Source organism: Chelon labrosus, assembly GCF_963514085.1.
Source record: "Chelon labrosus genome assembly, chromosome: 17".
NCBI lineage: Eukaryota > Metazoa > Chordata > Actinopteri > Mugiliformes > Mugilidae > Chelon > Chelon labrosus.
This window is the reverse complement of record NC_140350.1, coordinates 6,346,710-6,364,037: the sequence shown is the minus strand read 5'-3', so window position 1 is coordinate 6,364,037 and position 17,328 is coordinate 6,346,710. Positions and strand designations below refer to the sequence as shown.

General features: G+C 41.3%; 1 protein-coding gene across 1 annotated transcript in view; it reads left to right on the top strand.

Moving 5' to 3' along the window:
* Positions 1-16,154, top strand: part of flrt1a (fibronectin leucine rich transmembrane protein 1a) — a 37,960-nt gene extending 21,806 nt beyond the window's left edge. The window contains exons 2-3 of the mRNA XM_084564386.1: positions 3,487-3,745; positions 13,148-16,154. Coding sequence (XP_084420512.1) covers positions 13,225-15,282 — 2,058 coding nt within the window. The 5' untranslated portion in view covers positions 3,487-3,745; positions 13,148-13,224 and the 3' untranslated portion in view covers positions 15,283-16,154. The remainder of the gene's footprint in view (positions 1-3,486; positions 3,746-13,147) is intronic.
* The last annotated feature ends 1,174 nt before the right edge of the window (positions 16,155-17,328 follow it).

Genomic DNA, 17,328 nt, shown 5'->3' with positions numbered 1-17,328 from the left:
TAAAACCTCCCAAAGTGCCTCCCGGGTGATTAGCATAGCATTTCCACTGCTCCAAGTGTGCTTACATGGATGGGTTATATGCAGAGAATAAATTAATTGTATGTGTATACATATATTATCAAATAAAGCTGTTTTGATTTGATCATGGAATTGCATGTAAATAGCATTAAACATTGAGGACATTTTGACTTGTCATGGCAATGCATTTTAAGAGATGTGTTAGGGATTAATCTCTTTCACCAAGATTGTGCACTGTGAAATAACACAAAATTCACAGGCCACCTGATAGCACACAACGTGTTGTTAGATGATGCCAGTCTGTTAAAAATGCCGGCAGCCAAATGCTAAACTATTCCTCTATTTCTTTTCCATACCATACAAAATGTCAGATTGCTAGTAAATTTACACAGATGTCATTTAATTTCATTTTTGAAGTTTGCTGTTTGATTGTTCAGTTTAGAAATATTAATCTAAAGTTGTACTTGTAGATTTTGAGATTAGAAAATAAACATTTTGCACGAGGACTAAATATCCAAGCAGTCCAACCTGCATACAGTATATTACCACTTTTTTTATAACAATAATGTTGCGGTTTAGTTTGACAACTGAGTTGCAGTTACTCGGAGGTTTCCCAGCCAGATCGGAGCTGCAGCAGTCCAGATGGGAGACAAAGAGTGTTTGTACGAGCAACTGGGCCTGAGTCAGCAGATTTTACACACAACCAATCTGCTATGGCAGCTGTAGGAGTTGGATGTCTAAAATCAAACTAAACGTTGCTCTGTGAAGGAGCAACTGTGCGGATGTCAAAGTGATTGACGGCGCTTGTTAAGGGCAGGATTTCTGAGGGGAGAACAGCGGCTCAGCCTTGTCAAGGTCAGACGGGAGGTGCTTGGCAGGAGTCCAGTTGGAGATTTTAGCTTGAAAATTGGAGATATGCAACCCAACCTGTGTGTCAGTGCTGGGAATCAAAAGGTCGCTTAAGTGTCATAGCAATGATAGGAGGAATTATGGGATGCGGTGGCAGAGCCAAGAGGTTTAGTGCAGAGAAAGAAGGCTGTTTGGCCGTGTCGGACCTCCTTGGAGAGGCAGCTGCAGACTCTTTAAAGGATACCTGCAACAATGTTTTCTTAAATCAGACAGCGGGTTGGATTGGTGCTGTCTGAATTCTCAGGCAGTGTTTTCAACAATAGGTCTTGTTTTCAGTGAATTTTCTTGAATGCTTTCTAGTCACCAAGCGAACCTGTCTACGTTTTGCTTTCAAATCAACAACTTCTACCTTCAGTAAAATAACCTACACTTTAAGAGTCAGCCACGAAATAAACGTTGTGTTTTTCAGCATGTTTTCACTGCAATCTTCTGCTTTCTCATTCCTGCGTTAAATCACGAGTTATTAAACAGCTGCTGTCCTCATATGTCCTTCGCGTTTCTAGGTGCACATCAGATGTGTTAAGTTTTCCTGGGTAAGTCGAACTCGGATACCACTCTAAAACAGACCTTGCCTGAATGTCAATTTGATTAGATTCAGAGTGCTCGCTTGGCATGGAAGATTTTTAATCACAACCATAACTGATGATACACCGGAATTAAATCACAGTTGAGGGGCACTGTCTGCTCAGCGCGTAGATACCTGGCAACTGTTGTGTTTGTTTCGGTTCCAGTTCAGCTCCAAATGCGGGTTTTCATTTGCACCTAACATCTGTGTAAGGTATTTATCTGCATCGGAGGTTGTCAAACTGCACCGTGAGCCTCCCAAGCCAGGTTCTGGCAGCGTGTGTTTTCCAGATGGAGAAAGTGGGGCTCAAGTCCAAAAATATAAATCAGTTATCAATGGAGAAAATGTGCCGTATAATTGAGACCATTATATACGACCTTAAAGTAGGATTAGTTCATATATGACAGGCGCAGGGAATTGTCAGTAAAATGAATATTTACATACTGTATATGTATTGATTTTTGATTCTTGATTGAGTTAAGAAGACAGTGGATAACTGAGGAAAACAGAGGGAGGGTGGCCATCCTACCTGTGTACTGGTCACAGCCTGTGTTTTGTGGTGTAAACTGTAATCTACTGCTTTCCTTAGTTTCACCAAAATTTCACATTATATGCTCAGGCAATGAAAATAATGGCCGCTCTAAACTCCTCCTGGCTGTCTTCGCAGCAGGGCATGGGGGATAAAGATGAGGCAGGCCCAATCACCTGCTCAAGAGCTCCTGGAACAAAACAATTTAACGATGGAGTCGGTGGGGGAGTAGCGATGCCTTTGAATTATTTATAGGAATCTGTATATATGTAAATGTTTATTCTTTGCGTTCAGTTTTTCTATTTATGTAAACATGTAGGGGTTCATAAACAGTAGTCGTATTTCTTCCGGGAGGGTATAAAAGGCAGCTACTAGCTTTTAGTGGGTTCCTTGTGTTGGTATACGGTGTCAATATCCTATATCTGAGCTTGGAATGTATCTCAGATTCATGCGTGTTTGTCAAAAAAAATTAAAGCCATCGGTCAACCTGACATGGCACTCCATGAAAAGCTTGTGTTTCCGTATTCCTCTGTGTAATCATAAAACATTTCTGTCAGTAACTCCACCTAAATCCTACACGCTGGCCCTTTAAGAGGGAAGAGGAAGGAGCAATGCTCCTTTGTAGTTTTAGAAGTCTGTTTCATGACACGACGTGTAAATCAAACTGACTTGAAGGCAGACGGCGTGCCGTCTCGTGTCACAGTGCAGTGAGTTGTGAGAGAGAAAGACGTTCGCAGCATCAATGTGAAGAAAAGACGGAGAGACAAAGGTGGACGGGGCTGCTGGAGCCTCGTCTGGGGATACAAGGAGGAGCGCCTCAGCTGTCATTAACCATTTTATTTTTCAAAAGAACAGGTGTGATGGAGATTGAGGAGGGAGGAGCAGGACAGTAGTTTTGTGAGGTCAAAAGTAGAGACATTAAGTGAATTTGCTTTTTTGGAAACCTTTCACATCAAGATTATCCATGATTGATGCTCTTTGTTAAATAGTTTATTTGAAATGACATTGATTTATTAACCTTATAATTATCGTGCTGACATGATCATGAGCTTAGTGAGAAAGGAGGGCAGCATTCACTACGATGAAAAATCAGTTGAAAAGAAATGGGTTGGTTAAGTCTTTCTACTTTCTACTTTATGTTTTGATAGTTGATATTAAAACCACAAGTTCAGATCCTGTTTTATTAACCTCACTCCAATCATCTCAAATGAACATCTGGTTTATTTAGAATAAATGTAATAAAAGATTGGTAAATGAAAACTAAATCCTCTCACCAAAAGAAGATGAGCAAAAGCAATAAAAAGTGGAACTGAATTACAGTATATGGCATACAGTAACAACGCTAGCAGAGAGATCTGTGAGGCTGTTACAGTTTCATCTGAAATGTGACATCTTGGCACTTGATTGACACTGATGGTCATGTGAGATCCCTTCTGATTTTCCTGTCACTCTCTTTCTCCCACAGGGGATAGATCTGGAGCCAGAGGTGACAACTAATCTACTTCAAAGCTGAGCATAAAAAGGCGCAAGACAGAGCTGTTCCTATAAAAAGGGAGACTCCACTCCTACACGCCACCACCCGCATCAGCTTCCCAGAGTTTAGAGACGGCACGTCGACAGGAGCCGGAGAAGATACAGTTAGCATACTTTGAAGGAAACGCGTTGAGAAGAATAGTGCAAATGGTGCGGGAGCACCTCCTTCCCTGTCAGCCCCACTTCAAAAAGTAAGTTTATCATGTCGACCTTTTCATTTATTTTATTATTTCATTCATCTTCTCTATGCATTAGAATTATGTGAGCATTAAGGTTCTTTGTGTTGTCCAAATTGTAGACGAATCAAAGTATTTTCCTCTATATTGGATTTTGTGTCTGACTGATGCTACTTTAACTAAGACTCCATGTTTTGCTATTATATTTAAGACGAGTAATAAACCTCTGTTTCTCTAAGAAATCACTTAGAGACCTGTGAAGTTTGTCAGCAACAATCAGCTGTGAACGGAATATATATAATGGTATTCCCACAAAATTACATCACAGTTATATTTGCAAATATTGATGTTTCCTTTCTATAGATTGTATTCTGAATCATTTACTGCACTAATATTTTCTTGTATTGTACAAAAAGAGCAAGAACACATGGATAGGAAATCATCACTTGGAAAATGGGTAACAAAGTCTTTTTTTCTTCAAGTCAACAGAAGCTATGATTAGATGAGTGTTGATTTCAGAGAAATGGAAGTCTAGCACTCAGACTCAGTTTAATTGTAACAAATAAGAGGTACAAACCTGGGTTACTGTAACCCCTATCTACTGCAAATCTAACTCAAAATTTCAAAAGCATTAGCCTACGACACTCCTAATCTTCAACTCACATCCTTGGGATTGTCTCCGCATGTAATTAATTGTCTTTTGTCCCCAAAAGAAAAAAATACACTCTGATTCACCAAAACCTAAAATAATTTAGAGCTAATTCAAACAAAGCCAGAGGCTCACCTTGATTACAATGGTAGTTGTAATTAAATAAGACCGGAATGACGACGTTAAACAAACTAACACTTATCAACAGTTAAACAGTGCGCAGTAGAGCTCTATTACCCCCCTTGTTTTCTCCTTTTGGGCATGAGGCCAAACAAAGCAATCAGTAAAGGTTTCTCTAGAAGAAAGCGTCCATTAACAAAATATACTAACTCGCAGCTATCGGCCAATGCTTTGTGGCGGGCTGTTTCTCTCCGGTTTTACTGTCCCAAAGCCCAAATGGATTTGATCGCAAACTATTGTCTACATAAAAGATGGGTTTCTGCTGGAAGCGTGAGTTTAGAAATGTGGAATTCAAATGGATCATATTCATAGATTCGTCTTCCAAATGAGGAAAAATACAATATGTTCTGTGTTTCAAACCCAGTCTGACCGGGTTTGGGTGGGTGAACGTGAGGTTATGTGGAGTCATGAGAGAGAGAGAGAGACAAGTTCTGAAACTGAGGCATCTCGGGATTCAAAGCAACTTTCGCTTGAGATCCGAACACTCCCACAGCAGATATTTCATGCAGTAGAAACCCACACACACTGAGAAGTCAAAGTCAAGTGTATACTGCACAGGATCTTTTCAGAGCCCCGGGGGCGGCCTGTGTCTATTTATCCACTGTGATTTCTCATATTGTGAAAACAAACTCATCCAGCTTCAAGTGCGACAACCCGAGAAGATATTTATTTAAGAAGAAGCCTGATTACTTGCTCTACACTAGTGGTTTCCAACCACAACTACAATTTCATCTCATAAGAAGATTTAGCTTAACTTGATATACTTAATGGCTCTATAATTAAGTTGCATTGCTGCAGAATTTTTCCTTTGGACAATGTTTTATCTGATAAAAGTGGATTTTAACTGGATGGCATTTGCCAACATTTATCACTTCAATCAGTCGATGGAAAAGAAAGCATTTGTTTTGCTAAATATTTTTCTTTGGACGCTACAAAGGCAAACGCTGCACAAAGAGAGCAGAGAGAAAAGATGCTGCAGAGTAAAAGCAAAGGAATAAAATATGTGGAAAGGGACACAATCACCGCAGGAAAACGGAAACCTTATGAAATACAGTTGACGTAGACAGTTTAGGACAAGGCATGTAATGACATTTGTGAATGCGGCACAGGCAGCTGACGGGCCAGCCAAACGTGAAAGGACAACAAAACTGCAAAGGGGTGGGATGATGATGAGGCAAAAAGAAAACTGGGTCTCAGTCAGAAGCTTCATCATTCCCACAAGCATCATGCGTGATTGGGGAAACTGCGGCAGCGAGAGCAAGGACAAAAAATGCTGTACCGTATGTGTCTTCTCAGTGAAGACCAAATGTGTGTGTTCAGGTGTGCGTTGACACTCTTTGATTTTGCCAAGCACAGCATAGGGCTTGATGTGTGAATTGTGATACGGAGGGTGTAAATGTGAATATGAAGAACCATGTAAAAGGGAGATGAGTAATACAGCGAACTGGGAAATAACAGGATGAGATCATGGCGCGAACAAATGATTGAATCTGACCTATGATCAGTCCACCCAAGGACTGAAATATTTGAATTATTCATCAGCTTTCCTGGATCATACTTTCTAGTTTAGTGGATTTGGGGTTGGGTGTGAGTTTAATTTTGAAATGTTGTTGTGGTAAAGGACAAACTGTCCTTGAAAAACTATGCTGGCCAGAATTTCTCCTCTGGATTTCAACACCACATCAGTAGACAGATGTGTTGTACGTGATTGAACCTTATTGTGATTTAATTGTATCCCTTACAGAAACTACTGTATTTCTTTTCACAATCGCTCTATAACACTCAGGTTACTACTGTTTTGCCTTTGTGTTACTGAACGGAGACTACCACTCTGCAGTCACCATGTTTACATCCATTCAGGGAGCAGTGACTGTGGTAAGAGGAAGGTTTCCAGTGGAAATGGCTTTGCTACAGGTGTCTCAGAAAAGCCGCAGATTACTGAGCCATTCTTCAACAACTTACTTGTTGTTGTTCCCAACAATCTCCAGCAGCATCAAAAACATGCAGGAGAATAAAGACAGTTTCTTCATAGGCGCCACAGCACCGATCTGTAGTTACTTTACTGAAGGGGCGTCAGCAAAACGCCACATTTCACTGTAGCCCTAATGATAATGGATTGCTCTGTTGAAACTACAACTAGCTGTGGGACATGAAATTAACAGGAGTAGCAAACTACGTAGCAGTGACTCTGTCTAACCTAGGCCTTCAGATACAACATGAGACGTTGCGTATGCAAAACGCAAGGCTTTCAGCTTGGCTCTAAGTCGTGAGGAGACCGCTGCTTGGCAACATGCAGCAACAGTTTAGCAAGCTAACGACCGTGAAACTAAATGTAGGAAATGTAAATGCATAATAAAAGTACGAAGCTGTAGGGGATATCAATGTTTTCATTAGACATTTTTTAATAATACAAAGAAAACTCTGTACCAAAATATTAACTTACCATCCTTCTCGGCCATTTCTGGGAGCAAGTCACACAAGCTGTGACCTCTCAGACCTTTAAAGGCACTACAAGGTACACCAATCAACCACAACATTATGACCACTGACAGGAGAATTATTTAATGTTGACCATCTTGTGACAATGTTCAGTGTTCTGCTGGGAAACGTTTGGACCTGACATTCATGTGGATGTTACTTAGACATGTACCACCCACCTAGACCAGACCAGGCACCCCCACCCCATAGCAATGACACTCCTTGATGACAGCAGCCATCCCCAGCAGGATGCAGCCTGACACAGACACACACACAAAAACACTTTAGGAACAACTAAAAAAATATGAAGAACAGCACAAGGTGTTGACCTGGCCTCCAAATTCACTAGATCCCAAACTGATCAAGTATCCGTGGGATGATCCACAGAGGCCCCTCCCCTCAACCCATAGGACCCAAAGGCCCCCACTAACAACATTCTGTTGCCAGACACCACAGGACACCCTCAGAAGGCCCATGTCCATTCTCTGATGAGTCACAACTATGTGTGTTATGCCTGATCAGTGTACAACCCTGATACAAGCTTTAATTTTTACAATATCACTTCACATAGCAGTGGTGAGATGGCTGAGTTTTATTTTTAGAGGCAGATTCAGAAGTTTATAATTTTTGGATATTCAATCTGGCTGCCAGGCAAACTTAACATGTTATCTTTTCCTTTTTCCTCTGTTGCTCCTCAGGTTAATTTTCACCTTGAAGGCACAGCGTTGTTTTGTCACTCAGCTGCCTGGGCCTCCCACAGCCCTGTATTTATATTGCAACTTGTCAGGGTTGAATTCAAATTTAACCAATTAAGCTAACCAACCTCCCTCTCTCCCTGTCTCACAAATAAAAAAAAAAAAAAATCCAATCACAGTCCCAGCTGAAGCGTGACAACCACAGGCTGACTCCTTGACTTAAAGGCAGAAGATAAATTTGCCTTTAAAGTCCCGTTTAAAATGATCAAGTGTGTTTTCTCAAAATGGAGAATTTAGCTCTTCTTGAGATTAAACTGTTTCCTCTATTTCATGTGGCCGCAACATTAGAAGCAGCGCAAAATTATTTCTGAAGCCAGTGAGGCCATGATCAAAGACTGTATTATGACCACTGACACAGACTGACACTTCTAAAGTTTATGTGCCGGCTACTCTGCCAGGCTCACGCTATCTCAGTGTATCATGCGTCAATGTGGCAGAACAGTACACCTCCCACTGAATATGAAAACATTCTATATAGACACATCTGTAATAATCAAGATGTATGTATTTTCTTTTCCTGCATTAACAAGCAAAGACAGTGAATGTATGGTTTTTGTAACAGAAATTCAATTATTTATCAAATTTGATTTTGAAACATGGGAGCTTGCAGATTAGATATAATTGATCCTTTCCCCCTCAAACACGCACATGACCCCCCGCCTCGCTGGTCTGCAGTCACATTATTGTTTTGTACCCACATGCACTCATCACCCATGGAACATCTCCATACACAGTAGAAATGTGTGCCAGATTCAATTGCTACATTTCCTGTAGCTAACCTAACAATGCAGTCCTACTTATCGTCGCTGCTGATTTCATTTTGAATGCACAGACAAGGAAGACACATGACCAAGCTGCAGCATTGTGTGCTGAAAAATGAAGCCAGGATGAAATTTAACATAACTCACCTACTTGAACTGTTTAAAGGTTTAAACGCACCTCTTTGCCTATTTTTCAATGAGCAAGGAAGTTAGTTTAGGTGGTGTAGGGCACTGCCAAGATGGCAATGGCCAGAGTCACCACACTGAGCTTCAAAACCGCTCTTCAGAAATCCTTTGAGTGATTTCACAGAGGGTTTGTCCATCCTTATATGCAGGGAGATGGCGCACGGTCATCTGCAAGCAGCTCTGTGAGGTCGTGAGTTAGCTAGTCGAACAAAGCTAAGTGTATGTAATTGTATTTTTTTCTTTTTAAAGTTTGCATCATTTAAGTACTAACCTATCCAGTTCAGTTCAGTTAAGGGCAAAGACTCTGTTACTTTAATACCCTTAAGAAGCCTTCTGCATGCTGTACATTTTAAAAAAATAAAACCCTCCTAAAACCTTGTCAACATCATGTAAGATTTGGTCTTATCTTTGCACACAATGCAGAAGCATTTTGCTGAAAGGAGCTGCTTTCCTTTTCTTAACAGTGAAAGGATTTACCTGTAATCTGTCTGTTTCTGGGAAACAAACGCTGAGGTAAAAAAATAAATAAATCAGGGGCAGCAACAGCTGCAGTGGAGAGGCCAGGGAATTAGACTGGTGGCACGACAGAACATATTATAGTGCTATTAATATAAAACATGTTATATTGGTGTAAAGCTATGTTTCAAGTCACCTCGGGGCCCTTTGAGCATCAAACCCACCAGCAAACGAAACCCTCCTGAGATTGGTCCCTAAGTGTGAATCATGTGAAGTAACATATTTTCAGATCTGCGTAATATTTAATCTTTTATTTATATTTTGCAGAATTTAATTTATTATTTGCTCTCACATATCATTAAAGAGTTTAGGATCATAACACAACAAAACACAAAGAGGTATAGCACATTCAAGAGGTAAAATCTCACAGTGTGGCTAACTGGGAAAAACACACATTTTTATATGTCATAAACATTGGGTCTTTGTGTCAGCAGAGGAGATGAGAAACGGCTGAGCATAAATTTACCCATGGGCTCATGCCAAGAAACTGGTGCATAAACCAACATTACAAAAAATGTATATATATATATATATATATATATAGGTACTCTGTGTTCATCTGTCCATCACATCTCTTTTGCATTTTACATGCTAGTCAATCTGCCCCAGTGGCACATTCACATCACATGTTTGCAACGACGAGAAGATGATAGATATTTAATGGGATTGTAATGCCCTGGTTAATTAAATAAATTGTATTTATTATTTATTACGGGCCACAAACACAGGGATTCATTTCGTTTGAAAATGTGTCAGGCAGTTAGTGGAGATTACAACATCTATCTATTGACTGTGTATGAGGATTATGGTAAATTCCTGCAAGGACAGTGCCCCAGGTGCTAAAATATATACAGACACAAATAAAACTGTACAACTTACATCTATGATTGCCCAAAATGAATAGGCCATGCTCTCCTGCCCTCATATTCCCTTCTATCTCAGATTGCTTGATTTATTTCTGTCATCAGCCTAACATTCATGTTTTGCGTCATCCTTTCCACATGTCCAATCAGCAAATCTAAAATGCGATCCATCGACATGGCATGTAAGATAAGCTGTGGGCCACTATTATCTTTTCCCTGCCATCAGTAAAGTGGATTTCCTGATACATCAGCAGACCCTTCGGTCATACAAAATCCAGTTTTCCAGATTTCTCAGTCCTATCCCTCTGTGGGGGTCTTAATCGGGATGGGTTGCTAAGGTCTTGCCCAAAGCTGCTTTTCTGTCACTCTCTCTCCCTCTCTGACTTATGTAAATCGATCCAGTCTTGGGTTCCAGTATTAGATTGGGGGTTGTTGTTTGTACTGTATTGTGCCTGAGGCGACTGTCTGTCTGGCTAACACATTACCCTGCATCCCTGCTTTACTCCCCCACAACAGATGACTGAAATGTAGACAAAAACCATAAAGACTGTCTACATGTGGGTTAATGTTTGCAATTTGATCGTGCATGGATAGACGAACACAGAGTACCTCCAAAGTATTCACAAACACAAAGAGAGGCCTTTGTGATTTTATTTCATTCTTGAATAAAGAACAAAAAATGAGCAACATGAGGGAAAAAAATCCTGAAATGTTTTTGGTAGCACCTGCTTAATCCAGAAAATCACAGCTGAATATGATCTATTAATCCCTCCGGCTCGCTGCAGCACTTCAATCTCACAACACATCTATCTTGTTTTTAAAGGGCTGACCCAAATACTCTAGTGTTCGAGAGACTCACCACTGAAGCTCTTGGGATTCAAAAGTCATCCATTCTTTAGCACTACTCAGCTTCTCTCTCCCTCTCTCTCACACACACACACGAACCTGCACACATGGAAACCTTGTGAACATTTACAGCGGGATGCAGTGTATATCCTACTTCACCATAAAATGAATCAATATCAAGCTGCGTAAAGTAACAGTCTCAGCTTTTTAAATTTTTTATTTTACTCTTCAGGTTCCACTTAAAGTGCACTGACACCACTTCGCTGTGTCAAGGGGATTGAAGTGGATATAGGCACGAAAAGGGATTAGTGGGTAGTGGCTGAATTTAACAGTGAATGTGAATATTTTGTGGAGCTGGGGACACAACACTCAGAAGTTACTCACATTTCAGTTCTGACCGTGTGTCACTGAGCACAGAGTTTGGAGCTTCTAAAAGACATAAAATTGAACAAAGAGTTGAAAAAAGTAAAAAGGGTATGGCCTGCCTTATCAGGGTTAAAAATGCAGAAATATATGAGTAAGATCACTGTACAAAGGGAAAACAAGTGTATGCAAATTACAGAAGTGTTTCCACAGTGAGGACAATTGGACAGAAAGAATTTCAGACTTTTTCTTCTCCAAAGATTATAGTTCACTGCTATAGAAATAATAAAAAAAAAAATCTTTGTGGTACTGCTGCGTTCTGCTGGAGCAAAGTTACAAATTACTTTTTAACTCCAATGTCAGACATCCATTTTCCAAGCTACCTTTTATTTGTATTTTTGTGAAAGCAGCAAATGGCTACAATACATGTCCAAATAGTTTGATAATTAAACTCTGAAGAGGGAATAAAATCTGTAACAAAACATATTTGAATTTATTAACATTACATGTTAACATCTACAGCTCTCAGTACAAGATGACAGTAATTACCCCTCTGTAAAATGACATGGCTGAACAACGGCTGGAGTGTTATTGCACTTATTTTTTCAAATGGTGATTCATTAAACCCGAAACTGACTCAAATGTCAACCAAGTTTGTTTTCGCAATTCTCAATGTTTTTGCATCGAGTAAGCCCATGCAGATTCGTGTTTGCAAATACATATTCAACAAATGAAACTCCCAGCAGAGTTATCATTCATTTGGTTAATTATCAGCCTGTCTGACTTACACTCTCGGGAATCCTGTAATCTGTATGAGAGCCGAGTGGCTCTGGCAGATCACCTTGGATTTGTGAGGAAATCAATACGACAGCCTGACTATGTTCTCTGCTGTGTGGGCTTTAACAGTTTGACTAATGGCCTTGGTTATTGAAGACTGACGGGCTCAAGTTATCACTGACAAAGTGTTGCAATTTACCGGTTTCCAAATCTCTATAGTCAATACTGTGCCGACTATTCTGGTATCTCTTTCCTAATCAGTAACAACAACAAATAATGATGCCAGTCAAGGTCTGAATACAGCTTGCGTAGCTTTACATTAACAGCAATGTTGACTGCAAATAGTTAATTACATATTATTGCATTAATGGGACAATATAATACAATTAAGTACGGAAGTTTGCGGAGAAGTTTTTATATAGTGCCTAGTGCCATCCTGATTGCCCAATGGTGATTGCACCGTGCTAAAACACGTTCTGCAGCCATCTGCTGGTATCTCCTAATGGAGTTACAGAGGCTCTAAAGATGTCTTAAATAATTTAGAGGACTTCATATTTACACACAAAGCTTAATTCTAAATGTAAGATTGGATTTGTCAATTCCAACGTCGCTTTTCTTGAGACTAAATATATTCGCTGTGCTCTGAACACCAAATTTTGTTTCGTAACTGGCTATAATCTTGGATTACTGTTGCTAATTCAACATAATGACTGTTGGCTGTGCAGTTGTCTTTGTATCTCTTTGGCTTTGAGTCGATGGCAGAATGTTGTGAGAGGCTGTGCTGGGAATCCTTACAGATCCATCCATGTGTGCACATTTCCCTGTTGACATGATTATTAATTGTTGAAAAAAACCCCAGCAGTCTTGTTACTGAGTGCAAGACAAAGTAGATTCCTTCAGTCTAATATGGATGTAAAGCATGAAACTATTAAGTATTCCTGAGTTTATAAAATTTCATTGAAATCCCCTCAGTTGTCAGCTGAGACCATAAACTAATTCATTTGTACATCAATCCTAACTGTTAATTTCTCTTTGTCTCTCAGGGTGGAGGTCACAGGATTCCAACTCACTGCAGCAATTTGAGGATTAACCACACCGTTGAAAAGGAGAATCAGTGCTTATGTTCACCATTATGGCACCTGCATGTGAGGCCAAACGAGGGACTTGGCTCTTCGTGTTGTTTATTTGCTCGACACTACATTCTGGTATACTTCGTTTTGCAGCAGCCACGATACAAGGGTACATTGGAGACACAGACATGATATGCCCATCTGTATGCAGGTGCGATGAAGACTTTATCTACTGTAATGATCGTGGCCTGAGCTCTATCCCGTCACTGCCTCCCACTGCGTCCGTCCTCTATCTTCAGAACAACCAGATAAACAACCCAGGCTTGCCAACTTCCTTGGAGCGCCAACTTGCCGTTCGCGTGGTTTACCTCTATGATAATGAACTGGATGAATTCCCCATGCACCTGCCACCATCCGTGCGTGAGTTGCATTTGCAGGACAACAACATCCGCACTATTCCACGTAACGCACTGGCTCGGATGCCCTTGCTAGAGAAGCTCCACTTGGATGACAATTCTATTTCCACTGTCTCCATTGAGGATCAGGCCTTTGCTGACAACCCACGGTTGCGCTTGCTTTTCCTTTCACGGAATCACCTGTCTAGTATACCCTCAGGACTACCTGCCTCTCTGGAGGAACTCCGCTTAGATGACAACCGAATCTCCACTATCCCAACCCACGCCTTTCGAGGCCTCAGCTCACTTCGATGTCTTGTCCTGGATGGAAACCTTTTGGCAAATCAGCGCATTGCTGATGACACATTCTCTCGCCTTTCAAACTTGACAGAGTTGTCACTAGTTCGGAATTCTCTCCAGACCCCACCAGTTAACCTGCCCAGTGCCCATCTGCAGCGACTTTCTCTACAGGAGAATGCCCTGACTCATATGCCACGTGGTTCCTTGGATGGTATGCGCAGGCTACAGAGACTGGACCTGTCTGGAAACAATCTGACTACGCTGCCAAGGGGACTGTTTAAAGACCTTGACAACTTGGGTCAACTGTTGGTGCGAGGAAATCCTTGGCATTGTGGCTGCAACCTGCGCTGGCTGTTTGACTGGCTACATGCCCGTGGCAACTCCATCACTGTCAGAGGTCTCACCTGCCACGGTCCTGACAGAGTGAGAGACATGGCATTAATAGACTTGAGCAGTGAAATGGAAGAATGTGAGGTGGTAAGGACAGCAGGTACCAGGGACAGAGTCGGCGTTGGTGGAGTTGAGAGCGCTACCACCAACACCCCTCCACAGGGCTCTCTATTCACTCTCCGCTCAAAGCGACCTGGCCTGGGGTTTCCTGACTCAGGTCTAGACTACACTCTTAGCAGCAGTGGTGTAGGGAAAAGCCTGGCTCTCAATGTGAAGCCTTTGTCTCACAACAGTGTTCGTGTTACCTGGAGCGTAGCTCAGCCCAGCTCCTCCTTCAGGTTGAGCTGGCTCCGACTTGGTACCAGGAATGGTATGGGTTCCATCACAGAGACTCTTGTACGGGGCGATCGTCGAGAATATCTGCTTACATCCTTGCAACCACGATCCAGCTACATCATATGTATGGTGCCCCTGCCTGCCAGTTCAGAAACTACAGGCACTATTTCTGGAGATGCTGATTCTGATGAAGTGCTGGTTTGTGCAAAAGCTGAAACATCAGACCCAAGCCCATTGGAGGAGGAAGAGGATGAAAACTCACAGCAGATGACAGTGCTGCCCCTGGCAGGGATTATCGGTGGGGCTTCAGCCATTGTATCTTTGGCTCTTATTTTTGGTGTCTTTTGTTGGTATGGACATAGGACTGGGCATTTGTGTTCCCGTGACCACTATACTCGCAACAGTTCAAGGAAAAGCAAAACCTATGATGATTATATTGAGTCTGGCACCAAAAAGGACAACACTATCCTGGAGATCCGTGGCCCGGGGTTACAGATGACACCTATGGCTGCTTGCCAGCCAATGCAGCCAAAACCCCTACGGGAGGATTACATCATTCATACCATATTCCCCTCTAATGGCACTGGCTTGTACAAAGGTGCCAACAATGTTTCCAATTCGGGACATGGCACCAATCGTGGCTATAGAGAAGGAGGAATCCCAGATATAGACTACTGTTACACATGATGTACTGTACCAGATCCTGTTCACAGTGTTATTGGTAAACTGTATAGATGCACAATTTCCCTTCGCATGGACACTTCTGAAGTACCCCTCTGTGCCTTCTTCTTCTGGTCTCCCATTCCAAATGACCTGCTGTTCACTGCACGGAAAGTACTGTATGTGATTAACTGGAACTGAAAACGTGTGGAAACTGCAGAAAGCAGCAGCCAATGCCCCAGGTGTAAATGCACAGCTGAGTGTTTCTTCACCATCTTAGTAATGGCCTGTGTATGTTTCCTTTTCTGCTCTTTCCTTGTGACATGTAAGCAACGAATGTATCCACTGTGGAAAGGTCAAACTTGGCAAACTTAGAGTTCCTCTTTCACACACTGGAGTCACAGCAGTCAGTTCATAATGGATAAAGAAATGAGGAGCAACAGACATTTTTGGTACTCATTTCCTGCTCACCAGTTATATACAGTATGTAGTCTTATCAAATCATTGTTCCAAATGCCTCAACTATATTGATGTGCCCTACCAGCTATTCAAGGAAAGGGCTTTGTAAAGCTGTGAAATGTTCTATTTCAAACAACCCAATAACCACTTGTCTTAAAGTAGGCTTGTTATTACCTTATTCAGTAGTGGACAGGGTGAAGATCTTGTAAGGGCTGGTCAGCCTTGGTAATACCTCTTGAGATCATTCACCTGAGATCTGAGATCAGTATTGTAGTGTTGCATCAGATGACGTGCAGCACAAGCGTGTAGATAATTTACTTAGTTACCGACTGGGCTGTGTTTGAAAAATGCTTTGCTATTTTTATCAGTGGTTTGTTTAGTAATGGAATCCTACACAGCTCTCTTTATTTATTTATTTAGTTCCTTATGTGATGTTTTTGATTTTTTTGTCTCAGCTAAAAGCTTCTTTTTTTTTTTTTATGTTGTTTTCACCGTCATGTTCGTCATTATGATGAAACCCAGTTTTTAAAAGTGGCTCTGTTTCATTTTAACAAGTGATGAAAACACACTGATGGCTGTCTCCAGGTTCATGGTTTGTCAAAAGCATCAGAGCAAATTCTCAATTGAGACTGTTTATACTATCATATACCTTAAAAAATTTGACCCCACGCAAAGTCTAGCATGTCAGCCCACTGAGACAGTAGAAACCAACCTCAATCCCTCTTTTCCAATGTCGTGCCCGTGTGCTTAACCTGTGACTTCAGTTGGTGACTTTTGTTTGTTAAATGTTTCCTCGACATTGCTGAAGTGAAGACGACGTTTGCATAAAAAAAAAAAACAGACTGGACAAAACGCTATTGTGGAGCCTCTTGTGGGAGCAGAACTCTTCTGAGTGAATCTCAAAATGAGGGCGAGAACTGTGAGCGCAACTGAGGAGACTCAAACCGCAACACTGTTGACCTACACTGTGGGGCAGTGGCCAAGCTGTGTGGGTGGGAGGATGGATGGACAGGTGGGGGGACTCCTCAGTGATGGGAGTTCACTGATGTTTGTTTTAGCAACGGTAAAAGGCCTCCACTCATTCCACCTCTTTTATTACTGAGCAGCACTAAAAATGTAAATGTATTAGCACTTAGCAAAGAACAAGGATAAATGTAATGACAGGCATGGGGAGACGGAGGGTAGAGAAACATCTCCATGCACTGACAAAGATGCAGAATTGATAGCTCTGGTGCAGTGGGGGTCAGCAGTGCATAAATCTGTTTGTCATACTTAGTTATACCCTTGGATTTAATATTGTCCATCAGTTGTTTACCACTGTGTTGCTTCCAAAGGGGAAACCAGTTGTGCTTCCTTGACTGTTCTGTCTGGCCGAGTTTTACGCTGTTGTCAGACAATATGTCAGTGGAATGTATATTTTATCCTTGCACCCAAAATCACTGGCTTAAACAAATAACATTTTATTGGCCTGGCTAATTATGTTTTGGGGAATGTTGATATAGTGTAATTGCTATTTTATAGTGGGTCTACTCCAGATGCATACTTCCTCATCATTTGTACAAATAAAACCATGGCCACAGCCACATGAATATCTTTTCTGGTGAAATTATAGAA